This window comes from Aulonocara stuartgranti (assembly GCF_965226115.1).
Source record: "Aulonocara stuartgranti genome assembly, chromosome: 22".
Classification (NCBI taxonomy): Eukaryota; Metazoa; Chordata; class Actinopteri; order Cichliformes; family Cichlidae; genus Aulonocara; species Aulonocara stuartgranti.
Window position 1 is genome coordinate 4,034,492 of NC_138957.1, and position 26,969 is coordinate 4,061,460.

General features: G+C 42.3%; 1 protein-coding gene across 8 annotated transcripts; it reads right to left on the minus strand.

The window, feature by feature from the left end:
* Window positions 1-1,109: 1,109 nt before the first annotated feature.
* bag6l (BCL2 associated athanogene 6, like) lies at window positions 1,110-22,434 on the minus strand. Of its 8 annotated transcripts, none has more exons than XM_082521157.1 (25): window positions 22,418-22,434; window positions 21,130-21,320; window positions 20,910-21,027; window positions 20,247-20,470; window positions 19,853-19,912; window positions 19,628-19,750; window positions 18,338-18,516; window positions 16,637-16,766; window positions 16,229-16,417; window positions 14,735-14,951; window positions 14,249-14,311; window positions 12,423-12,718; window positions 12,130-12,208; window positions 11,264-11,562; window positions 10,909-11,158; window positions 10,659-10,828; window positions 10,257-10,310; window positions 10,059-10,161; window positions 9,595-9,719; window positions 9,366-9,500; window positions 9,015-9,077; window positions 6,854-7,039; window positions 3,647-3,754; window positions 3,304-3,450; window positions 1,110-2,218 (listed from the first exon to the last, which is right to left on the minus strand). In XM_082521157.1, the coding sequence occupies exons 2-25, from the start codon at window positions 21,208-21,210 to the stop codon at window positions 2,120-2,122; spliced, it is 3,498 nt and encodes a 1,165-aa protein (XP_082377283.1). In that variant the 5' UTR covers window positions 21,211-21,320; window positions 22,418-22,434; the 3' UTR covers window positions 1,110-2,119. The 8 variants fall into 8 exon arrangements, with proteins under 8 accessions (XP_082377283.1, XP_082377282.1, XP_082377281.1 ...); XM_082521156.1 differs by lacking the exon at window positions 22,418-22,434 and adding an exon at window positions 21,717-21,851; XM_082521155.1 differs by lacking the exon at window positions 22,418-22,434 and adding an exon at window positions 21,437-21,645.
* Window positions 22,435-26,969: the final 4,535 nt, after the last annotated feature.

Sequence of the window (26,969 nt, forward strand, 5' to 3'; positions counted from 1 at the left end):
TGTATTGAAATCTGCTTTTTGGATCATTAATCCAACTAGCTGCCCGTTCAGTTGTGGTAACCGGCTTGTTGGCATATTTGAATGAGTGGCACAACAATCTTAAACAGTTAAGAGAGCTGCCTTTTTGGATCAGCACAAGTTTGACTTCGCTATAAATGATTTGTCTACAAAGGTTTTCGGTCATTAACAGTGGATTGTGTCTGCTTGCCTCTATGCAGCAAGTCTAGGAGATGTAGGAATAAAATGATACACATACACACATATACTGTTATTTCACATGTTAGGAATTGGAGCTAGAAAGCAGAAGAGGGAGAAGACCTTGAGCTCACTACAGAGTGAGCATCAGATTTGGGCTTCTTACTGTTAAACAGGATGTTACAACTCAATTAATGGTGAATTAAAAAATTGCAAAAAGGAACTAGAGATGCTGTTACTGGTGGAGCTCAGATTAGCTACACCACCTCCTTTGGTGACCATGCACCTAGTCAGCACTCTGGATGAATGATAATATTAACAGAGGGTGGAAAAATGATCAAGAATCAATGTCTGATTCTAAATTTAACACAATTTCTATTATTGTTTGCCATCTGGATTGTGCTGTGAGTGCCATACTAAGTCCAATTCAGTTGTATTTTTCACAGCTTCAAATCACAACAACAGTAAAGTAATTTTACAAATTAAAATCCTACAATACAGAGAAAACTAAACGATCAGATGACCCCTTTTATGTCTTTAAAACATTCCTACAATTTTAACTAGTTGGTGTGTGTTACTTCATTGATAGACAAAGCTGGGTGCATAGATGGATGCTACGTCCTCTAATGATACTGCCTGGGGGCAGTCTGGAACAATTAACCTCTGTGTGAAGAGGACCTCCCATTTCCATGAACACATTGAGTCTATTAGATAGATATGATTCAAACCACTGCAGCACAGTGCCTCTACAGCATGCTCTAATCGCTGTGATGAAATATTATGGTCAACAGCATCGAACACGACACTCTGGTCTAGCAGGACAAACACAGATGGGTCCACTGTCAGAGACCACAAGCAGAAAGACATTTGAAGCCAATCATCCAGATGGATAAATACTAAAAATTGACAAACACTGATTTAAAAGTGGATTTATGATCATGATGTTATCAAGCAGGTAGTAACAGTTCAGTTTGACAAAGCTGACAAATATCACCGATGGGGCTGTATCCTGTATTACTCAACAAGAGTCAATTACACGTAATGCTCTAAAATACCCCAAAATTTAAAATGTGCAAGTCTGTGATTCACTGAAATCAATAAGATGTGAAAATAATATAAAGCGGATATCATGGAAACACTAACGACAATCACGACTTTATATGGTAAAGTGCAACTGACAAAGCTCTATGCTACTATGTATTTATAACACAGTACTGCTCAGTATTACAGTGTATCAGGACCGCTGCTGTTTGACAGCAGAGTAGTTTAAGAAGATCATTTTTTAGCATAGATTAGTGCTCACCTATGTTTTTTTCACCATCACTGTTTACTATAACAATAAATACACTTTATCTCATAAAATATTTTTGTCCTTAACAACACTAGAACACTTTTCCTCCTAATATTAAGCACGCTGGCTTATAATTCGGACATTTTTTTACACTGTCAGATTACACGTTCACTCTCATTGTGCATCTGTGTCACAGATTAATGAAACTTTATTCTCTGAACATTCTGACTCTGTTCTTTCCTAGCAGTGACACCACCACTAACTAATATACAGTAATATACTAATAATATCTCAAACTTTGGTATGACTGCCCACTGATTAGAAACTGCATACCATATCCTGACATTAAGCTAGATCCTGTAGATCTGTTTGCTTCTGCACTGATGTCAGGTCCTTCTGTCAGGTCCTTCTCAGAGGTGTTGGAGGTGGGGTGTTTTAGCAAGAGTCTGCAGACTTTCCCATTCTAACCAAACTACAGCGGCGTGCGTCTCCATGACACAGAAGAGAGGAGGAAGTGAAGTCAGCAGCTGTCTTCCTTGCTTATGCCACATTACATGTATCAGGGTCTCACGCTGCAGGGTAGGTTTCATCGCCCCATCCTGCTCCTCTGTGGCACAAGCTGTTTGACTGGCACTAGGAGTCTTCTACAGAGAAAGCTCGATGTGTGTTGGGGAATCTCTGGCCGGTAAAGTCTGGATCGTCTCTCACTCGTTGTGTGATGTCACACTTTACCTGGCAGGAGGATACAGACAGAAACAGCAGCTCGCACACAAACCTAACTCAGAACAGTGAAGTACAAGATCTGTATTCCAGGGCTGCTGGTACTGCCACGGAGTTCGTATCTCTTTTGGAACTTACCCATTTATAAAAAACAATACTGGTAGATAAAGTTGGGTTCTCTCACTCTTTCCTTTGAATGGGGTAATGGACCTCCTCACTCTTCTGAAGGTCATTTACAGAAAACCACTAAAAGTGGGAGCCTGGGTTTTCTGTTTTTTATTTTGATGTTTTTTATTTGGCTGTTAATAAAGCTAAAGCTAATACATCCTGATGATGACGTTGTTTCCTCATACATCTGCCGGTGACAACTTCATTTTTAGAAACTCTCTGAAGACCCTAAATTAAATGCAAAATACTCTCTGAGAAACATTTCTGTTCACTTCACAATAACAACCTACCATCTTTTCAAGCCAAGATCATTTTGTATGGGAATGTCCTTGAAAAGTCAAACTTTGTATGATCTCTTATTGGCGCAACAAACTTCTAAACATTTAGTATCCAAGTTTTCACTACACTAGTTACAGCAAATTATCTTAGTAAACCCAGTCCAATGAACTGAGATGAGCTTTGGGAGGAGGGCCTGGCCATTTACCCTATTCATTTCCAAACAGTATAGTACAGCCATTCATCTGCACTGTTATTTGGCGTTGATGAAACCGGATCACTCCTGTCCCATGGAAGACCAGCTCTGACAGAATGGAAATCGGCATCACCTCCCTGTTTTAAAAGGTGGCTTAGTGAGATGCTGCTAAACTTGAATGGATTTTGGTGTAGTAAAGGGAGATGTCCCCACCTTTCAAGAGGCTTGGAAACCTTTCTTGAATTGCTGGATGGGACCTTAACCTTTGTTTAATATTTAACCTTTGTTTAATATTTGCTTGTTTGTACAGGGCTTACTTTAGTGTAGTGTATGATACACTGCAAAACAGGATATGTCAACAATCAATACTCAATTTTGGATGAATAACAATAAACAGGAGTAATTAAGTAATCAAGGGATCTCACATCATACTACATCATTTGCAGCAGCTGATTACCTGTTTGGCATAAGCGTCCTGTATCTCTGGGCTCTCCAGCTCTACCTGCAGGCTGTTTGGGGAAGAGACAGGCAGGACTCCCACAGCACGAGCAGCTCGACTAACTGCGTCCGACAGGGACAGGTGCGGTCCTTCACACTGGCTCGTCTAAGGGTAGAAACACTAACGTCATCCTTCTCTGCCCAACAGCCTTTTTCATTATCAAAAAACCTGCAGTTCTACCTTCATATGCAGGTGAGAGAATGCAGTCTTTTTGTTAGAGCTAAGGCTGACAACAGTGAGGAAGGGATCTGTGACACAATCAGACTTTTCTGTTCAGTGAGTTTGGAACAGCAGTTCTCACCTTCCTTCTCTTAGCAGGCATCCCATGCAGGTACGCATCAGACAGCGGGGGCTGGGCTTTGATCTTCCTCTGGGACAGCATGTCACGTCTGATGATAGGAACCCATTCCTGACCAATGTATTATTGCACAACTGTAAGTGATGGTCACTTTGCTCATGTATGTAGCTAAAAATCTGTGTAAAAGAAAATCACAGATTTGTAGAGGGCTTTGCCCTCCAACAACGTTTCCCTGGATGTCAGAATACACACAACTGCTTATCTACATTTCCTAACAATAACAAGCTGCCACAGATGCCTTCATGAAGACCATGCTGGAGAAAACAAATGCTAAGGCAAATAAATTCTGTAACTATGGTGACTGTCACTCATTTTTTAAACAGTGTGGTTTCATTAAAATAAATTAGCTTACCATCCATGTTTAAACTTCAGGGGACTGAGAATGGATCGCTTTTTCCTGCTCTGATTCTTACTATTAGACAAAGCTTCAGTGCAACGTACAATAGAGAATAGTTCAGGATATTAAACATTAAACAGCACTGGCATTACTGGCAGCTGCCCAACTACACAAGATACCCAGAAAATAAGGTTTGGGGGGGGGGTGTTAATCTGTGGGCTACTCAGAGACAATAGTCATGAGCCTTTCAAAGAAGTCCAGAGAAGGGGACCACAATTTATAAAATTTCTTTTTTTTTATCCACAAACTGTCTACTTTTTTCTAAATCCATACAGGACATTATATCTTTTACCAACTGCCGCGCGAGGGGGGAGAAGATTCTTTCTATTTGTTCTGGGCCGCACCAAAAACAGCACAGAGCGGATCTAGTTTAATTTGATGCCGCAGGACTTCACACATAGTTTGGAAAACAGAGTTCCAGTGAAGGACAGGACCAGTACACATGAAGTAATGCACCAGGAGCACCCCTACACCTTCTACAGGCCAATATACCAACTTAGCCCTGGACCAGTGTGTGCTTATTGTGCACTTGGCCAAGGACAGAATCCCACAGTTTATGTGTGATATGAAAGTTAAGATTTGTTCCATTTAGATTGGATAGCAGCTACTGAAGAACATTGAACATTTGAAATTCAATTTTACAGAACTGATATTGCGCTCCTAGAGGCTGGTTTGACCATTAAAGAATTGTCTACAGGACTGTCTGGAGGTTTTGGGAGAATTGTGCTGTCATAGTGTCAGACCTGTAAAAACTGAGCAGTGGCAATGCCAAAGCAAATGACAAGCAAATTGTCCATTTACATATAAGTTTGCAAAAGAGTTTAGACCAGGGGTCGGCAACCTTTCTGATGACGAGTGCCATCTAAAATTTCCTCAGAGGTCAGTGTGCCATATTAGCAATAAATTGAATAACGCTCTATATGAACAGTTACACACTATATAGAGCCACTTTATAGGATTATATTTGTTCGTAGATGTTGGCAGCTGTCAGCGAATAGTTTTCAGCTATATTGAAACAAAAAAAGACTTTTTATCCATAACAGCAAATGAACTGAACAACAGAAAATACAAATGCTATTTATGGTCTCCTCACAACAATGATAAGAAAAATAAACTGGGCCAATATGGCATGTTTGTTAATACAGGGCTACACATGTTAATGTGATCTCTGGTCTCCCACTCAGAGACACAGGTCTCCCAGTGTCCAGCATTCAGAGGCTACCTGAGAGAAAATCTGCTCACACAGATATGTAGAGCCAAATACTGTCAATAAGGCCTCTGCAATGTTCTGAGGACAGTTAACCTTGTCAGGTAGTGACGTCCAGCAGGTGAAAATGCAGCTCCATGAACACGCACAGCTGTGGATTCCAGCTGCGTTCGTAGTTCTGCAAACTTTGACCCCCACAGACTCGAGCTTTTCATTTCAATCAGCTGCATTTCGATGTTGCATTAACTGGCATTAACTCAGCCATTTAATGTGAGACAAATCCAGCTGCTCATTAAAGCTTCTGGTTTGATCAGAAAAGAAAACATTGGTCCAAACACCTGAAAGTCCCGAGAACGCACTGTGTCTTGAGTCTACGGATGTATCCGAGTATTTCCGCGGTGCTGATGCTGCGCTGAGCGGACGGATCCTGAAGCTTTTGAAGTGTCGGAATGTGAAAATTTCAACATTGCTTGGAAAAAAAAACGCCAGCTAGCAGCGTCCCTCTGACCGGGAGGTAAAGTGATTTTTAGCAAATTGCAAGTTGAATCTGGTAGTTGGGGTTGTTAGCTAAGATACCGTCATTAAGAAGAGGCACAACTAATGTGTCTATGCGAGCTGATCTGCGATGTGCACCGCTGGCCCGGCCATTTATTTTTTTATGCACCTTCTCAAATTAATTCACTGTGTGTCGTGCCCAGGGCTGGACTGGGACAAAAAATACAGCCCAGGCATTTTGACTAGAGACCGGCCCCCCAGGTATTAAAGCCATAAAGCCTTTGAATGAAAACAAACACAGAGGTGTCAAGGTGATGTACACTGTCTTAGATTAGATTGGATTAAATGAAATTTTATTAATCCCTCGGGTGGGTTCCTCCGGGAAATTCGGTAAATAAATACATTTAAAAAACTTGTTGGTATATTTATGATTTCTATACATTTTACATCAGAAAAAAACTGGTTGTAAGATTCAGATAATTATTTATTTTAAAAACTAGAAATTTTAAATGAGAATAAGAAAGTACGTCTTTGTGCCCCCTCTCCCTGTTAATGCCCTACCTGCCCCCTGGCAACACTTTGCTAGACCCGCCCCTGCACAGTTACCAGCTGTCAGCTACATAGAAAAGGATCCTGGTGTTATTTGCCAAGATGGTAGTGTCGCCAAGACAGCATACACCTGATATTTGCAGCCCAATAGTAGTATTGGAAATCAGGAAGTGCTAAGCCTCCCACCAGCCTGCGTCTTTGAAGAAGAGCTTTCCTCAATTCTGAATGTTTACCATTCGAAATGAATGAAGTGATTAAGGAATCCAGAGATTTAAAAAAGGATTTGGGAATCATGATGGGAAGGCATTGAAATACATATAGAAATTTTGGAATAGCATCATCTTTACAGAGTTAATCCTGCCCATTAAGGACAAAGATAAGTCTTATAAGTCTTATTAGATAAGACTGTGGTCCCATTTCTGAGGTTTGTTAATGACCTGTGCAGGAATAGCATAAGCATAAACTGTAAGAAAACAAAAACAGAACAAAACCTCATCCTTACAGGTGGAACAGCTGCTGCCCATGGCTCCATTTCAGGAGCCACTTCGTCGTGTCCTGCTCGGGGCCCAGAGGAGCACTGAGATGAACCATCCACAGATAAACCAGGTGCAGGTGCTTCTCCCTCTCCAGTGGAAACCATGGCCTCCTCTGCTGTAGTGGCTGCAGCTGGAGACGAACTGTCCTCCATCTGACCGAGAGGTGAAGTGAGCACTAGGACTGCAACGATTCGTCGACATAATCGATGACGTCAACTACAAAAATGTGTGAACGCGGAATTTTATTTTCGACGCGTCATATACTGATACCTCGTAAATGTGATTTGGTAACTGCAATACACTCCAGGAAGCTATGGGGCAGTATCGCCTATATCGTCTGCCAAGACTGTGCTCAATACTAACGAAGAAGAACGAACGGCAACATGGAAACTGAGATTTGAAAGCATTAACGAGAAAACAAACAAAGTTAAGTGCAGACTGTGGACAGCTTCCATCCACGACAGCACTACTGCAGCGCATGAGCACTGAAAACGCGGCACCCTGGAGCTGTGACGTCGACTCTGTTTAGAAAGTTCAGTTAGTGCATCGCGCTGACACCGTGTTTAAGTTCATGTTTGCACTGTTTCTGTGAGCTTACCTGTGGGAAACTTCTTAGGATGACGCTTGCTAGGCAAACACCATTTCAGTTTTGTTAGCTAATGAGTGAAAATGCCAATCAAAAAGGAGTAGCTACACGGTCTCCTGTTTTTTGATTATGATTAGTAACAGTCTTTGCCCATGAAAACTCAGGTGTATGGATGAGTTTGTCCTGTTAAGAGGCTCATGCACCTCTGAATGGCTGAAGACAGACAGAGAGCATCTTTAGCGAGGTTACCAGCAGCTGGGAACATCATCTCAAAGATGAGCGCAAGGCTCACTCCAGAGCACGTCCCACTGCAATCATCTGTAAATGTTGGAAACTTGTTATTCTGGACTGAAAAAAAAGGAATATTTTTGACTTCATTTGAAGCTTTATTTGAACTTGTGGACAGAAGCCATTTTAGTTTCGTTTGCACATCATGTTTTTGTTTACATACTACTCTCCCTTTATTTTGTATCACTTATATTTAATTCATTTATTTTTTTTTATATTTTTTAATTTGGTTTTTATTCTGATGGTCCTGCTGAGTAATGTTAAAAATACATTTGATTATTTTCACATTCACATGTTTCCAGGGTCATTATTATAATTTGTTGCGTGACGAGACAACAGGGTGATATTCACAGGTGAGCAGACCTGAGCAGGTGAGGTATTGAAGCCTAGAATAGGAGGTTTGCCCACAGGAAGCAGCAATAAGAGTTACTGAGTTAAATGCTGACTAATTGGCTAATCGAATAAAAATTGGCAGATTAGTCGACCACCAAAATAATCTGTAGTTGCAGCCGTAGTGAGCACATGAGCCTTTCATGTCATTCCATTGGACTGAAGTACATTTGTAAGATACAAACTGCACTGCATATGGCTAGAGTGCCTAGCCCCAACAGAGAGAAAGCATAACGGCTGATTTAAACACTAATAAAAAATATTATACTAATTCAGATTAAAATACAAGATCATTTTTCAGTTACTTATACAGACTCTAATTTTGACAGTTTCACAAGTACAAAATGTCACGTACTCCACCTGAATCTTTGTTATATTTTATGACTGAACTCATATAATGTCCAGCTAACTGAAATAAAAAGAAGTGTGCCCATCTTGGTGTAGTGGAAGTAATGGCAATTTGACAGTAATGGGAACCCTTTCATTTTCTGTCATTTTTATTACAGAAAAAAACATCTAAAATTATAAATAGGGTGATATTCTACATTTCTATTCTTGTCATGTGCAAAGTCAAACCAAGCCTAAAACTAATGAGCAGTTTGTGTATCAGAGCCTGATTTTTTCTTTCTACTGTCATTAGTTGCTGCTGTTACAGTTACACCATCTTTAGAATGCAAATCAATAACCATACGGTTATCTTAGAGACCTACATCCTCAGGAGAAAGAGATGGGCTTACAGGCTGATGGGTACATACTGACTGAAGTCAGAACGTGCTGAAAGAGCAAGATACATCAAACGGATCCACTAAGAAGCAGTCAGACTCGCTGAAGTTAGAAAAGAACAAAAATAAGTAAAAACTCACCTCCACACTTACACGCTCTGATGGCTGCTCCACCTCAGTCTCCGTCCTCTGGTTCAACTCCTCCTGAAATAACATTTCAGGAAATGTAACTAAATCTGACTCTAATGACTCAAATGACAGATTTGAACGTAGTTAAGTCTGCTGTTGGAACAGGGTCGTATTGTAGACACAGTCAAATTGGAATACATTCAAATTTATGTTTGATCATGACCCTTACTTTTTCAGCTATGTTGGGTCCTGACTGTGTCTGTATTACTTGCGTTGGCAAAACATATCTACATAGATAATGTGGTTTTAGTAGCAGCCTGATTAGGGACAAAAAATCTGTTCTACACTGTTTCTGTTAATTACCTGTAAATGGATAACGTAGTGTTGGATTTGGTCCTCAGTAACTGGGTTATGCTCCAGAATGATGTGCAGCCTCATAGACATCATGTTGGTCAGCCAGTTGACCAGACTGGGATTGACGTCTGCAGACATCCTCCTCTGCACAAACACAGAAATACACAGTAATAGGCAGCTGCCAATCTGTGCCATCAGCAAAGCACATGATGATGCGTTACTGAAGATGTATACAAACAATGTGTTGGTTGATAACAGCAGTCAGAGATCTGTGTTCTCCTCCCAGGCAATACAGGTTTAGAGCCAGACACTCAAACAGGCTGTGAGTACACAGCAACAGCAGGCGGGGGCCAAACATGTGATCTGCGATGTGAAAAAAACAAAAAACCCAAATATAAAACCATCAGTGCAGGATTCTGGCTACACAAAATACTAAGATAAGAAAATACTGTCGTGAACCGATGCCCCTCTTTGGAGTGATATATTTGAGCAACTAGATCAAACATCAAAGGTTGAAATAAAACTGAAGTTATTCCATAATCCACAACAAATTGACCCCCAGCTTTAAGCCATTAACACACTCAATGCCACATATAGCATGCCTGAAAAGGGTTTTAGCTCAAACCTTCCATGTTCCATGTAAGCAGTTCTTAATGCCCTCTTTTCCCAACCGTTTCCTTCTTGCAATCAAAGTGAACTTACCGTGGCAGCGAAGGATATGTGTGGCCATTTGCGTGAACTGCTGTCTGAAGAAAGACAGGTTGGTCTGAATTATGTCCACTCCCTCGCGCACTGTCACTGTGGCCTAGATGCAATACACAGCGCTCACTTATGTGCACATGTCACAGGAAATTAAGAGTCCATGTTACTATGTTTGTGTGTGACAGACATTGTCCTTACAAAGCTCTCAGCTATGTAATCCTCAAGTCCATTGATGAGGTCCTCAGCTGCTGCCTGGAGGGAGAATAATGTTACATTTTTCCATTCGATTTTAATTTTATGGTATTACCTTTGTTAATGTGGAATTTGTATTAAAACATTTTGAAAACTACTTTCTTGCTTATTACTAGCCACTGCTATTTTTTATAATATATTTTACATAGATTGAGCACAGTGGATCTTTCATGAGTGATAATTAGGGTTGCAACTAAAGATTCTTTCAGTTACACTGATTAAAATACAAGCTGTGTGAAATGCACATGAGATCATGATTTAAGTTTTCCCTGTATAGGAGAGGAACAGCAGCACTGTCCCAATAAGGACGGCACTGATGCCATTACATTAACTCTACATAGTACTCACAGCTATGTTGGCATCAGTGGGTTCTTGCTCCTGGAGATAGTGTTCAGTGAAGAAGTCTGTGAGCTGAGGCCGGATGCGTCTCAGAGGCTGGGCGTTCCCATGAAGCAACAGCACCATATCCACCATAGAGAAACTCTGACACACCAGGGAGAGCAGGTCCCCAAAGAACCCTACCATGAGATAACAACCATGGTGATTAGTGTGAACTGCAAGAACTTGTTAGGCACAATATCTTCATTCAAGGACTCACCCACGGCATCCCCAGAGCCAGGAGCAAACAGGTTATTGGTCTGGGACAGCCTCTGGATGAACTGGGCAATGCTTTCTCCATTGCCCTGCTGTGCCCCAAAAGAGCTCATCATGGTGGACAGCACTCCCTGCATAATGCCAGAGAATAAATCTGGGCTCAGAGAGTCTCCGGCTGGGCTGCTGCCGGTCTGAGAGGGAGCAGGACCAATGGACTGATGAAGAAGTGAGGCCCTGGGGCCAGGGGCAGGTGGCTGTGCGGAAACAACACCTGTTGCTCATTGACTGGTACAAACAGTCTTTATATTAAGGTTCAGAAATGTTTAATTCAGGTTTTCTGTCATTTTATCTGAACTCACTGGTGCCAAGTCTGACATGCTCTGGAAGAAGCCAGGAACCCCTGGTAATGTCACAGTGATGGATGGAGCCAATCCAGAGGCAGGACCACCCAACCCTGCTGCTCCCAGTAGAGATCCCAAGAGCTGAGCCATGTTTCCCTCTGGGCTGGTCTCTGCTGGCTGACCGACTGAGGTAGTACTTGTGGTGCGGGTGGATGTCTGTCCAGATGTATTAGCTGAGGGAAAGGGGGGAGAAGCAGTGCTGGAAACAAACATGGAAGAGGCAGACAGGGAGGACTGAGAGTTCGCTGAAGGATCACCTAGAGAGTTAAAAAAAACATGAAAAAAGAATATTACATTTTTGAGGCCAATACTGATAAAAGTCAATATTAATATTATGTTTATTGCTCTCCTAACTAGTCTTCATACCATTTGTTGTAGAGACACCGTTTATATGTCCTCCTACTTTTTTTTTTTACTGGTTTTTCCAAGGGTGTGAAGCCAGGTCTCCGATTCAGTTATCCTGGCCTCCAGAGGTGTAAACAGGCTACATTTATTACAAGTATTGTTTTTAATAAAGGATGCTCAGGATTAATAAACCATCTGACAAAGTGCAGGAAGGACAGCTGAAGACGCCATGCTGCTAGTCAGTCAGCTATACGCTAAGGTAACCTAGTGAATCTCTAAAGTCACAGTGAATGAATACTGTGGAAATAACTAGCAGGTGAATTGAGTAAGAGTGTGCTTTGGATAAAGCATGTGATGATTACACTTTTAATATAAGACATTATCCATAAGCTTTTAATTTAACTGGCTACACAGATGAGCTACACAAAAACACCACTCTGCATTGTAACAGGAACAGGAAGTGACATAATGACACTGACCTGGCTGCTCCAGCATCAGAAGCTGTCCAACCAGACCACTGATCATCTGGGTGAGAGAGGAGGGACCCAGTGCCGTGCCCTGTTTACAAAAAGGCGAAGTGTGCAGAGCCATACCAGTGAATATACGTTTACTGCACAACAGTTATTCTACATAATTCAGTGCGTTGTAAGATGTATCGGAAGGTTGTAAAATTAGCTGACAGTCGATAATCAAATCATTTGTGTGTCACTTTTTAAGTAGATTATGTTTGTGATGTTCAACCTGTATCTCCTCACACTCTGTGGTGGGTTACCTGTCCTGGCTGCTGGCCACCTGTAGCCCTCAGGTTGATGGTATTTCCCACTGGCTGGGTGATGTGGGTGGACAAGGATGGCCTGGTGATGACTACCCTACCCTGTACAGGGGTGTTGGGGAGCAGCGGTGAAGCAGCTGTCTGTGCACTGGGTGTTGAGTCAGAGCCAGAAATCATGTGCACTGGGTGGGCTGCTGAGGGTGCAGCAGCCATGGCAGTGGGTTGGTGAGAAAACTGGTGCACAATTGCCTGCATGAACTCAGGAGGTAATTCTGTGAAGTGGGCAGGTGTTGTGCCTGAGAACAGGGAGAGGACTAAACTTAATTGGGTGAGTGCACTTGAAGTCCACATGGCCCAAGGTGTTAAAAGGGGGGGGGGGGGGGCATCTATACTAGAGATGGCACGATACCACTTTTTTATGTCCGATACCGATATCATAAATTTGGATATCTGCCGATACCGATATGAATCCGATATAGTGTGTTTTAATCAATAAAAGTGTTTTTTAATACCTTGCTGCTTTTTGTATAAGTTCATACTCAAGTTACAAAAAACCCCCACTAAAGCTATTCTGTTATACCTGTATGCAAAACATACACTGCACCCAAAATATTTCATAGTTCAGCGAAACTGATCAATCTAACAAACTTAAACCTGCTCCATCCTCCTTATTCTGGTATTTTAAAGAGTAAGCAGCCTAACTAACAGGGCTCTAAAACTCCCAGCAAAAAAAAAAAAAAATAGGGAACCACCCCTCACGCTCCACCTCATGATGCTTAATCGACGTAATCAACTTTAATTTGATGCAGTGTGAAAAAAAATGCACAGAAATAAATTATTTTTCAAGAAATATTAAATAGATTCAACATCTTTCTTCAACAGAACTGCAGACTGCACAGATGGAAGAAGTACTATAGCTTACTAGGGTATATTAGACTTAACAGTTACTATATACAATAATGGACTTCTATACATTTTACATCAGATTAAAACTTTGGGTGTAAGAGTCAGATAATTATTTATTAAAAGCTCGACATTTTAACTGAGAATAAGAAAGAAAAGTATGTCTTTGTGCCCCTTTTCACTGTTCATGCCCTATCGGCCCCCCTGGCTAAACTTTGCTAGATCCGCCCCTGCACAGTTACCAGCCGTCAGCTGCGTAGAAAAAGATCCTCGAGTAGAAAGTAATATTAAATAAATTCTAACGACAGTTTAAGCTTAAACCAGCTGCTGTTGTTCAGCAGCTGGTTTCATCTTTCTGGCGCGAAGTGGGCCAAAAACAAACAAGAGAGACTCGCGACAGAAAAGCCGATCAGCTGATCATTGATCAGTTTCACGATTGAAGTAGCAGCGAGAAGAGGCAGTCGCTCCATATATGGTTGTTAAGCTTAACGCAGGAATGCTTCACAAACATTCAGAGATGAACTGACACACTTGCTTTACTTCTCTCTTGGATAACTTTGTCGGAGATGAAATGCCGGTTTGGTAGCGAGGCTACAAATACTCAACCAGACCGCCAACAGGTCTCGCACGCCACAGCCGCTCTATGACGTGATGCACACTGCTCCGACGTGCTACGGTTATGAGCCGAGTTACGCCATGTCGCAAGTTTTGTGAGGTGCTGTTTTGATATTTAATGGATCGGATTAAATTTTTTTATTTCTCTCCGATATCTGATCCAGTCATTTAGGTCAGTATCGGAGCGATACCGATACGTAATATCGGATCGGTCCATCTCTAATCTATACTGCACTGTTTAAGCAACAACTCACTCAATGAAATCAACATTCATTTGCCAAGAAAATAATTGTTGATGTTTCACTCACCAGGTTGTTGAGAAGCTGCGGCATTTGGTTGTCCTGGTATCTGAGACCCTGCAGCCGATTCACCTATTCAACAACATCACAACTCTTTCAGCTTCACAGCAGGGGAACTGATACACTCATCAAAAATAACCACAGAGTACGCAGTAGCTGTTTCAAATGTAATGTGCACACACTCATTTCAGCTAATGAAAGCAGCCATTAGAAGATCAATAGATCAACCCTGTAGTGAGACATGACAGATTTCTAAATGATCCACAATAATAAAATTGTGACCCATCTGAAAATAACGTTTGCAGATTACTGTAATTGTTTGATTTAATTAGATAAGACCTATTTATCCAAATAAACAAATGAATACAGTAAACAACCACAGAAAGAGTTCAACCTCTGTTTTAGAGCAGTGTCGTGTATAAAATACTGGCATCAGACGAGTCGCAGAACTTCATGTGTACAGTCAGTTCTATGAAGGAACTGGAGCACACGTACCATCAATGTTCATCTGCATCATGACTACAGGCTCCATCGTCTGATGTGTGATCCGGATCACCCTAGGTCCTCCTCGATTGGTCCCATTTGCCTGAAGAGGCAGAGTCTGGCCTGTAGCCTGCTGATCTGATTGGTCAGTGCCCTGAAAGGTTTGTTGCTGTCCATCAGTTGCTTGTCTACCATTAGACGTCATGGTTACTGTTGTCCCTAAATGCATCTGGAGGGAAAATTTATTTCATGGTCTGTGACAAAGGTAGGGTAAGAATTTACAAGTGACACTGCCTGAGGCCCTCTGATATATTCCTTCTCCTTCGTAAACAAATGTTGACATTTGCATTTTCAGGTCCAAACACTGCTTAATCGCGCAAATCTGCACACTATTAGTTTACATTGCAATAATCTAATGCATTAAAGTTACTAATCAATCAATGATTTTGTTGCTTCCTGTGCTGTGCAAGTAATAGGTAATTTTTTATGAGTAATGAAACCAACCACTGAGAGGTACCAGATAACACAGCGCTGACACTAAGGAAATATAAGCAAAGTTGCACCTCCCTCATATTATCCTGAAAAATAATGTAACACTTTCATTATATCATGTCCAAATATTATGTCTACCCTTTAGGTTTAAAAAGGAGTCCCTAGTATTAACACGTAGACGTTACTTAAAATCTATTTTTTAAGGACACTATTTCACTGTTTCTACACTTTATATAAGAACTCAACCTCAAAAATCAGACAGTGCATGGTGACAGTAACCCTCATTCTAAAGTTCTGGATATTATTATATAATAATATATATACACATACATTTCTTGTAGTTGCTCACCAGGATTGCACAAATCTCAGGAGGGGTTTTAGCCCACTCATCTATACAGGAGCTCTCTAAATTGTTTATATTTCTATAGGACGGAGGTCTGGAGACTGGACAGGCACTCCATGATCTTAATATATAACTTTTGTGTTTTTTCTGGATTGGTTGATATTTATACTTACAATGAAACTGCCATAATAATATTTGTATATAATTTTGTAAAGGTCTTTAAAGAACTAAAAATAATAGACCTTTAAACATTAATGCCTGCTTTTTCTTGTGTATGCAGGGATGTGGGGTGAATGTGCCTGAGACTATGTTACACATTTTATTTTGGTTTCTGTAACGTTTTGCTTTTTAAGCTGCCGAGGGACTGCATATGCAAATTAGCTCTAAGCAAACTCTTATAAAATGCTTATATTGTACATGGTCCCTTTTCAATCCTAATCAATTAAATTAAATTAAATTAAATGTGCCTTAATTGTATGCACCTACTGAAAATCTAATTCCACTGTACACCTTTACAATGGCAGATAAAGATATTATACTCGGTACAATTCAAACACTATCCATTGCTTGCATGTTATAATTGTTCCACTTGTAAAGTTACGGTTATTACACTATATCCTAACACAATAGTTCTTCACAGTAGCCAAAATATCAGTGTGGTGTGAACCTACTGGCAGACTAGCCTGAAGCAGAACTGGGTGGTTGTAGTGAGCCAAGGGGCCAACCGCATACAGGTGACGTGGAGGAGAGGTTCCCAGGTTACAGCGTAGGTCACCAAGGACAACCAGTGTGATCCCTAAGAGACGAAGAGCATCTCCAACCAGGTTAAGAATGCGCTGATCTTCCTCTCTTTCCCGGGTCTGTGAAAAGAGTTATAAAATTATGATTAATGCTTAAACTAAAAAGCACTGACATGACAGTATCTACTTATCTGCAGAGAAACTCTTGGTTTCCCTTATTGAAGTCACTTCCATCAGTGCATTTCTTAGCAAGAGCTCCTGTCACAAAGTTTTGAGATGTATTCTTCCTAAGTACACTAGAGTGAATATTTTGCTATGGCCACTACACGTTCATCTTACATTGTTGTTGTAGTCTGCTGAGGTGGCAGCTCCGAGGATTGAGTGGGTTCTCTCTATGAAGGGACGTAATCGCTCCTCCACCCTCCTGACCTCAGAGAGAACCTCCACAAACTCAGCGGGACTAGGGTGGCTGAGGACAAACAATGGGAAAGAAGAGTCAGCACTACAATAAACACTGGCATTTTTGACATGTGTTATAGGTCAGTTTGGATCCATTGAAATCTGTTGTGCTTTTAGAAAGTGATTTGGGGGAAAAACAACATTTGCACAGCATAAAGAAGCTAGGACATACAAAATGATATATAACATGATGATCTTTGAGAGTCTGCACTAAGGCGCACCGGATTATAAGGCGAAACAAAACAGTCAGATAAGTCAAACTTTACTCAACTCATTCTTCTTCCTTCCTCCACTTCCGTACCATCGATTCATTAATGTTGAATTCTCTCGTAGATGCTCTATGTATGTTGTTACAGTATATTAATGACTAACCTCAGTTGTTCTCCTGACTGAAGTTTGGTCCGTTTACAGCACCCTGCCATGCAATTGCATTTGTCTCTAACCATCAGGAACGCTCACGTTAACTTTTATAAGTGGAAAAGTGTTAGTGTTCGTCCTCCAGCTTCACTGTTTATGTTATGCTAACATTGCTGTGTCGCTAGCGATCACGTAGCACATCATTATATACCAGCTAGCCCAACTTCAGTAACCCTACAAACGTCACTGCTGTTTAGTTTCCTGTCTTCATTTATGTTGGAAGTGATAGCAGAGCTGTACGTTTGAATTTTCTCAGCAATCTCTCAGTCAAACATGCTATATCATGCTTAGGTAACTAGCGAAACTAGCGAGCTAACTTCCTGTTAACTTCTAACTCTGTTAAATCTAATAAATTCTGTTTTCATGGATGCCTGGATGTTAAACATCATAGTTACACCTGGTAAAGCAGCAACGCTGATCATTTTATTAAAGATGAAAGAATTTAGACCGTTTTTAACTCTCAGTGATGCTGCAGTGTTCGTTTGAGTTTAGGACCCAGATTACTCCGCGACGCTCCTGACTACGACAGCCGTAAAGCTCCAACAATCCATCGAGCGGTGCGGCTTCGTAGCTCACCAAAGTCGTACTAAAACATTTTTTGACAGATTTTTGAGCGCTGTGTACCACATAAACTCAGTTAGAGGTCAGTAACCACAGCCACTGTCGATTTTTGAGAAGATTAAAGGATTTTTAGTGTGCCTTATAGTGCGGAAAATACGATAATTTTATGTCACTACTTGGTATATTCAGGATTGACGGTGGCTTGAATGACTGCCTTGGAGTTGACCTCCAGCGTTGAGGTCCTGCCCACTGAGTTCTCAATGAAGAATATTTATGTCTGGCGTATCAATGAGCAGCTGGTGCTTTAGCCCTTCTAATGCCTTTTAGAGATGTGCTCACGTACTGACTTATGCGTCTACTCAGCTGATGATGATGCCTGTGGAGAGCCAGGTAACTAGTTGCTAATTTGAGACTGTTGTATGGCTGTGATAAAGTCCTTATAGTAGTGATCACAGAGGATGAACGATTCTGTGAGAAAACACTGGAGTACTCAATCTGTCTAGGAAGTTACAAGTAGCAGCAGTAGCTAGAAACTGTTTAGCACATGACACAGCAAACTGTATAAACCGTATGATCAGATACCAGTTATTCATTTTGACTCACTTGGGCCCAGTGATAGCTGGTCTCTCAGTTTGGGTTGAAGCTGATGCTGCTGGGGGTGAGCTGGTAAGCACTACTTGTGGTGCTTCAGGCCTTCTTATAGATGAGGACAATGGTGTTGGGGACAAAGAAGACGGAAGCATCCCTGCTTCTGAATGGGCGCTGCTGGCACTGGGCACTCCCTACAACACAAAACATGTCACTGTTCCCACAAGCATTTCAGTAGTTTTTTGTTTAAAGATGTATTCAGGCAATCCTACGAAAACTTTCAGCATCTAAATTTGCATATTGTCTACTCAACAGAACAAGTTAGTGAAAAGTGACTGCACGCACATCCTGGTACTGAACCTGGGCTATTACTATAGTACTGTCGCTGAAGAGAGAAGTTGTAGTATTTTTGATTCAAAAGAATCCTTGGAGAGTACGGCCAAGTCAATGCCATATTTTGTCAGCTTTCTTTTGTCCATATACAATCTGCCCACTGAATTTCATTAAGTTTATTCTTTGTTTAATCTCGTTTACAGACACAGTTGCCTCATCTCTCAGTTTACAGGTCGACAGGTTTTGAAACATGTTCTGAAGAGTGAAGCCAATGAAGGGCCTTAAACCTGCATTCTATTCAATGGCCAGCAGGGTCCAACTTGTCTGCAAAAAGACTTCCAGTTGTATATGAGTGCATAGGAACAAAACACTGGCTCCCTTGTTTTGTCACCTCAGTAAACACATTAATGATGACTTCATATTTTCAGTCACTAGCTTCAGGACAGACAGAATTAAACTTAAAGTTAATTTTGTTACTCTCAGTTTATATTCGATTCAGAAAAGAACTTAAATGGGTTGCTTATTGGCTAATGATTTGTCAGAGGTCAAATACAGTGTTCAGTCATCAGGTCTGGTTTCATACCAGCAAGATAGTGATGGCTGCAATCCTTAAATCAGTGAGTAATAGGTGCTTACTAACATGCTTGGTAAGACCTATGATTACTTTAGTACTGAAAAGTTTTTCCTTCCTCATTTTTGTATTATATTATCCATTTTCAGACTAGAAATAAAAAAAGAACTCTAAACAGAAGCCATAACACACAATTGATTCTCTGACTCCTCTGATAACAGTGTTACAGTATACTTCCTGTTTGCATCACCCAAAGTATGCTGAGAGCTGTTGTGGCAAAAATCTATTCATAAAAAACAAAGGGACAGAACAGTACCAAAACTAATTTATGACACTAAGAAATACTGTGAGAGTGCAAATAAAAACCCACAGTACATATGAAAACAGTCCATGTACTGTACCTCCAAACTGTGGATTAGAGAGTGAGCGTCTCTAAGCAGGTTCTCAGCGAGCTGCAGCCTCACCCTGGGTTCACTCTCAACTGACCGGTCCAAGTTGATTTGCACATCCATTGAGCCATTGCTCTAAAGATGCACAAACATATATTAGATTTACAGGACGAGTGAGGTAGAAGGGGTTTCCAAAAAAAAGAATAAAGAAATGATTGGTGAATAATGACACTTTACCCCCGAACCAGTGCTGACCCTGGCTTCACCATCTCCAGTCAGCATCTGCTGAACTGACATCTGCAAAACAAAACAAAAAACCACAAAAAGCTCCTTACATGGATTTTTGTTAAATTTAGGCCGTAGGTACATCATAACCGCAAATCCCTCTGAAACCCTGCAATGTAACCTGTGTCGTAATCTGAAGTGTATTTCTTTAGAAATGTAACTGTACACAATAGTACACGTATTAAAGTATTTAACACATAATGCACCATGCACAAGCACGAATACTGGCAACAGCACCTTGGTAGGGTCTACACATATTTACCACAAGAGTGTAAGTAAGCCTTTACCGTTCCCCTCAGAAGAAAATGAACAGGGTTCTTTGTCTGCACGCAGGCCTTGACCCCACCTGTATCCGCTGTGAGTCCATCATGTTGACAGGTAGGTTGAAGCTCCCCAGCATCACATAGCTGTTGCCATTGCGGTCATGTGGGGCACCCTGGGAGGAGGCATGGCTGCTGCTACTGCTTCCACCCTCTGCCCCATCAGTAGAAACACCTGCACCCCCAAAGGACAATACAGTGGCCTGAGGCGGGGCACGCTCCACCAGATGGATGACCTTACCATCTACATCTAAAGGAAAACAAAGCGATGGACATCATTAGATGCTCCAAAATATTTATGGGTTACTGTTTGGCAATTTTTGTTGAAAAAGATAATAAGTGTATGAGTGGGGGAAAAACAAACAAACAAACAAACAAAAGCCCACACAAATCAGACAACAGTAGCCAAAAAATTTAAATAAGGATTTACTTTTAGATTGAGTGCTTGAGCAAATGCAAAAACTGAGCGAGAGGGGCTGTTATTGTGTGTGTATATGGATCATATCAAACACTGAAATACATTTCTTGCAAGCAGCAGTGAATTTTGTTCGCTCAAAATGCAACACTTGTACTTGCATTGTGCGCTCAGAATAATGGCACAAAAATAACGCCATAATCAGACACGTGTTCAAAGATCATCCTAACTGTGCATGTTTGGATACACAGGTCACATGGTGTCATTTGCTCACTGTATTCAGTCAGCGTTCTGTCATCCTGTAGCACTCTGCCCTGGTAGATAAGTCTCTGCTTGACAACCGGGATCTCCACCGAGGACGCTATGTGCTCCTTGAACTGCTTCACTGTCAACTGGAGAAAATACAAACACACAAGATATAAGCACCCACCAATCAGTTACCAGTAAGGGTGAGGATGTCTAACTAGATCAGCATTTTAAACAGAGACTATTACCTCGCCTCTGACTTTGTAAATCCTGCTCTGTGAGTCCAGAGTCTTCACTGTGACTTCAATCATTCCGCTGGACTCAGTCATACTTAATGTTCTAAATAGAGCGTTGGCCAGTTTATGTGCTCTTCTGTATTTGTAATTCTCGCGACTGTGGGGAATGGAGGACGACTCAAGCTTGAGGAAACACGCTGCATCTACGGCATGAGATTAGTCAAAATAACAGATATGGTGAAAGCAACTTGCAACAGACAACCCATTCCCTGTTGTTGTTAATTTAGTTAGCTAGCTAACGTTAAGTAACCCCTATTACCGAGAAGGTAACAGTGCTAACTAGCTTTTCCCCTGGAAGCGACGTTGCACGAGTTCGGTTGAAAAACGTCAGTCAGCTAATCGACACAAAAACGTGGGGCTTGGCTTTGTTTTGTTTTTGGAATGGCTGTCTACAATATTAGCCAATGCAGGCTGAGCCGTTAGCTAAATAAACCCCCAAACGTCATAATGGAAGCATGGTCACATGACCTCGATGACGTAAGATGTTGACGCGACTGCGTCTGAGCGCTTTTACAGGCAGAGGTACAATATAAACATACTGACTGAGAAGTGGCCGGTGTTCCAGCTTAAGTGGTTAGCTTCGTTTATGATTCCACCCTCCGTATTATATGTGTTGCATCCGCAGATTTGCCATTTTCATGGTCGTCTCTGTCTGTGAGGAGTGCGGTCTGACGAGATAAAGACCTCGGCAAAAAGGTCTCTATCTCCAGCTCGTGAAAGTGCAGACATGTGTCAATGTTATGTTCGGACAACAATGAAATTGTTTTAATAAAATCAAATCAAAAAGCTTTGTTTTTTTAAACACTCGGTTTCACTGTCATAACTTCACTGCAGCCTGACAGCCCGACAAACGCACAGACCGGTTGTACCACATACTTCATCTTGCGATAGACCGCTATTGGTAGACTGTCGGGCGAATGCTTAGGGACCCCAAAGAGCAATTAACTTTTCAGATATTTTTAATTATTTGTTTTTCTTCTTCTTTTTTGCATGCGTGAATGATGATTTATATATTATCAAAGGTATAAAGGTGTACAGAAACACAGTATTATGTAAACAAAGTACTGTTGTTGTAGTGATTTGTACTATAGGCTCTAAGCTCGTGTCTCCAGCGGTGCAGTCTACAATGTTAAGAAAACCCCTGTCTGAATATCATTTTCATACAACTGGTTTAATGTAGTTTATAATAACAAAGTAGCTAGCTAGTTACTAGATTTTTCTCATTTAACTGGTAGGTCACCTTACAATTCAAGGTCCTTTTTTCTTGTTTGTGTAAAACTGAGCTTTAACTTTGATCCCGGTGGTTCTCACTAGTCTGGGTCACATTTTCAAAAATATGTTTCGGCACTGAAATCAACTTCTGAGAGAAAACGTTTTATACCTGAATTCAAAGGTCATGGCGTTTGATAGAAAATGTGTATGGTTAATATTTATTTGCATGAATTAATTAGTTATACACTTTTCGGTGTTGTATTTGATTCTAAACTATGTTGTTGGGGGAGGGGGTGGGTGGGGTTTGTTTTTACTTGTTTCAAGTATTTTTTTTTATTTTTCTTTGTTGATTTTAAAAAAAAATACTGTCTGTCTTTGATGAGTTTTGTTTATTTTCCATATGGAGAACATATTAATTCGGCGCTGTTTATTTAAGTTAAATAATTTTAATTGTAGTTACAGTTTTTGCATTACTTTGTTGTTACACTTCAAAAAGTTTATTTAAAACCAAAAATAATGAAGCAGTTGATGTGTTTACAGTAAAATCATTTTTATCTTGCTTTATTTCATTACTTTTAGTGGGCCTATAACGTTCAGTATCCCATACTGTATCCCATCTACAGTTAGTACTATAACACTTGAATAAAACATTTAAATCAACCCCGGCCACACTTGTAGCGGAATTTACTACCATTTCAGATTACATATCATAACAACAAAAAACAAGCCAGGCTGTCTGTTGAGGAGTACTTGGTGAGGGCTAGTTCTTTTAGGTTCAGCAGCTAACAAGATGGTGTATCGGTCAGGATACAGGAAGGAGGACAACAGGCTTCCACTTTGCTGGATTGTCACCGCCAGCTGTTTTATTGCCACCTAGATGCTCAGTGTTGCCAGCAGTCTGTAGTAGCAAACAAGTTGCCATGAGTATATAAATATATACAGCAACAGCTTCACTAAGATAAATATAAAGGATTACATGAAATAAACCAACACATCCATCTGAATATACACATAACAGGACATATATAATTTGAACTATGCCAATCTTACATCTCTTGCTCCAAACACAGAAAGGACACAATTAAACACAGTGAGAATGTCATACATAGCCGAAACATCCACTCTAACTGTAAACAAAGGACTTTGGCGCCATCGTGTGGCCGAATAAAATTACTACATAATGGCGGCGGCCGGCGGCACATGCTTCGAGTCACGAGATGAAAAAATGCGGTGCTACAATGCGGTAGAATGTAACTAAAGCCGCGGCCAACATCAGAATTGGAAAATAAACATATTTAAGGAAACTTACTTCCAGTCATGAACTTAACACTCAGAGCATCACGTGAAGGATGGCAACCAGGAACACAGCTTACAGGTAACAGAACTAACACAGAAAAATCTCCTCTTCTCGAGTAGCATCGCGATACCCCCAACTTCTGCCTACGTCATTTCCTACGACTCCACCCCACACAATATTGCAGAACATAGACATAAAATCCCAGAGCCTTTTATACAGCCGCCCCCAAATGTGGTTACACATTTGCTCCCCGAAAAAAGGCTCCCTAATCAGTTGAGGGAGGCGACTTGCTATTCTGCTTAGTATCGCTGTCTTCCGATGGCACGGCAGGTAAAACTACCAACCGAGCAACTGGTCTGGTGTAAACACGTCCATTAACGTTCACATCAGCAGATCGGACAAGTCCATCATCACTACGATGAACCTTAATCACATGGCCTATTGGCCACAAGGCTCGAGGCAGCTGTGGATCTGCAACCATAATAACTGCCTTTTCCAGAAGTTCAGGAGGAGTTGACTGCCACTTCTGCCTTGCCTGTAAGCCAGGCAAGTATTCCCTGATGAATCTTGCCCAGAACTGATCAGCAAGAATCTGTGAGTGCCTCCAACGTCGCCAACTGAGGTTCTCTGTCTCAGAGTAGACCACCTGGGGTAGTGATCCATCAGGCCGCCCCATGAGGAGACTATTGGGTGTCACAAGGTCCACATCGGCTACGTCGGTGGAAACGTAGCCTAAGGGCTTTGCGTTAAGGATCAATTCAACCTCCAGCAGAACTGTACGGAGTACCTCCTCGTGAAGAGGTTGGGAACCCACACAGGTGCGCAGAGCTGTCTTCACTGAACGGATTTCCCTCTCCCATACACCTCCGAAATGTGGGGCCGCCGGGGGGTTGAACTGGAATCTGATCTTCTGACGGGCGAGCCTCCCTTGCAATGTCTCTGACATGTTGGCAAAGGCTTCTCTGAGTTCTCGTTCTCCCCCTTTGAAATTGGTCCCACAGTCAGACCATAACTCTGCTGGTGTCCCTCTTCTGGCTATGAATCGCCTCAGGGCCATGAGGAACGCATCCGCGTCTAAGCTACTTAGGAGATCAAGATGTACCGCCCTCGTCGTCATACACTTGAAAATGATTCCCCAGCGTTTCTCATGACGTCTTCCTACCTTCACAAACATAGGCCCGAAACAGTCAACACCGGTTGAGTAAAAGGCTGGTTTGTACAGTCTAAGCCGAGCAGCTGGAAGGTCAGCCATCTTGGGAACAGAGGGTTGTGCCCTCCAACGCTGACACTCAGGACAGGTTCGCTGGTGCTTGCGAATTGCCTCTCTTCCAGTAAGACCTCCGCAGCTCCGCGAAGACCCGTTTGGGGCCTGGATGATGCAGATCAACATCATATTTCTGGATGAGCAGGCGTGTGAAAGGGTGTGAAGGATCCAAGACAATCGGATGCAATATAGGTCCGTCAAGACCTTCTAGGCGTCGCAACCGACCCCCTACTCTGATGAGGCCCACTGAGGTATCCAGTTCAGGTGCCAGGGTAAGCAAGCGGCTTCTGGATGAGACAGGTTTCCTTTCTGAAAGCAATCTGCACTCCTCAGGAAATGACTCCTGTTGAGCCTGCCGGAGGATGGCCTGTTCAGCATTCTGATAGTCCTCGGCCCTAGATGGCGCAGTCGAGAGTCCCTGACCACAAAGCTCTTTAACAGTAACATCCAAGAGCTCCTGCCAAGTCTTGCACGCCATTCCATCCTGACAGGTAGGTGTGGAGGTGATAGAGGTTCCACAGAAGACTGTTTTCCGGAGCTCAAGTTCGTCATTACTGGGCTCGGAGCTCGGGTTCTCTGGCCATGTGTCAGGACTGTTGAGCAGAAAGGGGGGTCCATTCGACCACCGATTAGGCACTTTGAGCTCGGCCAGAGCCTTCCCTCTCGTCAAGTCATCCGCTGGATTACTCTCTGAGTCTATGTAGCGCCAGGTACAGTGTTCCGTCAACTCCTGTATCTCAGCTACCCTGGCTCCTACAAAAACCTTGTAGCGGCAGGACTGTGAGCTCAACCAGGTAAGAACAGTGGTCGAATCAGACCACAGGACTGTTCTTTCAATCGCTGAGGTGAGTTCCTTATTCAGGGTACTGGCCAGCTGCGCTGCCAGCAAAGCTCCGCAGAGCTCGAGGCGGGGAATAGAGAGAGCTCGTTTGGGGGCTACCCGGGAGCGAGCTAGGATGAAGGTGAGGTGAACTTGCCCATCCTGTTCTACAGTCCTCATATAAGACACCGCTCCATAAGCTTTCTCAGAAGCATCCCCAAAAATGTGCACCTCACGAATGGCCCCCTTTAAGTTAGCACTGGCAGGAACATAGGCACGTGGGAAGGTAAGGTGAGGTAAAAAGCTCCACCTCCCAGTCAGACCAAGCTTGCAGGAGGGTGGAGGGAAGATTCGAGTCGTCCCAACCATGCTTCTTATCCCATAACTGCCTGAGGAGGAGCTTGGCCCGAGTGGTGAAGGGTAACAGATAGCCCAAAGGGTCGTACTGTGAGGCTAGGACTCTATAGATGTTTCTGAGGGTTGGCACCTCATAGGACACGGGCCTGTGCTTATAACCCAAGGAGTCGGAATTCCAGTCCCAGCTGAGCCCGAGCGTGGTCTCTAGCGGGTTGGATTTGTCCTCGGCTAGCCACAGATCCAGACTCTGTGATCTAGCTTCTGGAGGCAAATGGCTCAGGACACTTGGATCATTACAAGCCCACTGACGTAGCTCGAAGCCAGCTGATTTCAGCAACTCTCTTAGCCGATCCACCAGATCTCTCGCTTCTTCCAGTGAGCCAACACTCTGTAGGCAGTTGTCTACGTAGAAACACCTCTCGATGGAGAATCTCAGGCTGTCGTCAGGCTGTGTGTGCTCCATCACGTGATGTTGCAGGGCGAAGGTGGCGCAGCAGGGGCTTGAAGTTGTCCCAAATGGCAGGATCTGCCACTCGAAGATTTTAGGGGGTTCATTCACCTTTAAGTCCCGCCAAAGGAACTTCAACAGGGGCCAGTCTTCAGGGAGGAGCAGTACCTGATGGAACATCCCCTTGATGTCTCCACTCACAGCTATCGGGTGTTCACGAAACCTGACCAGCACCCCCAGCAGGGAAGCTCCAAGAGTAGGGCCAGGCAACAAGAACTGGTTCAGGGACTGTCCAAGGTATTTATGGGAACAGTTAAACACCAGGCGATTCTTCCCGTTATGACTGACAAGATGATGCGGTATGTACCAGTTCTCCTTGGGCGAAGTCTCATGC

What these genes read in the sequence shown, in the direction of transcription:
- bag6l (XM_082521157.1), bottom strand. Translation starts at nt 21,210, where the DNA reads ATGACTGAGTCCAGCGGAATGATTGAAGTCACAGTGAAGACTCTGGAC. An exon ending in CTCTAATCCACAGTTTGGAG is followed by an intron (nt 18,517 to 19,627) that starts GTACAGTACATG and finishes TTTGTGTTGTAG; the next exon opens with GGAGTGCCCAGTGCCAGCAG. An exon ending in GGGCAGCAGCTGTTCCACCT is followed by an intron (nt 3,755 to 6,853) that starts GTAAGGATGAGG and finishes TACATTGGTCAG; the next exon opens with GAATGGGTTCCTATCATCAG.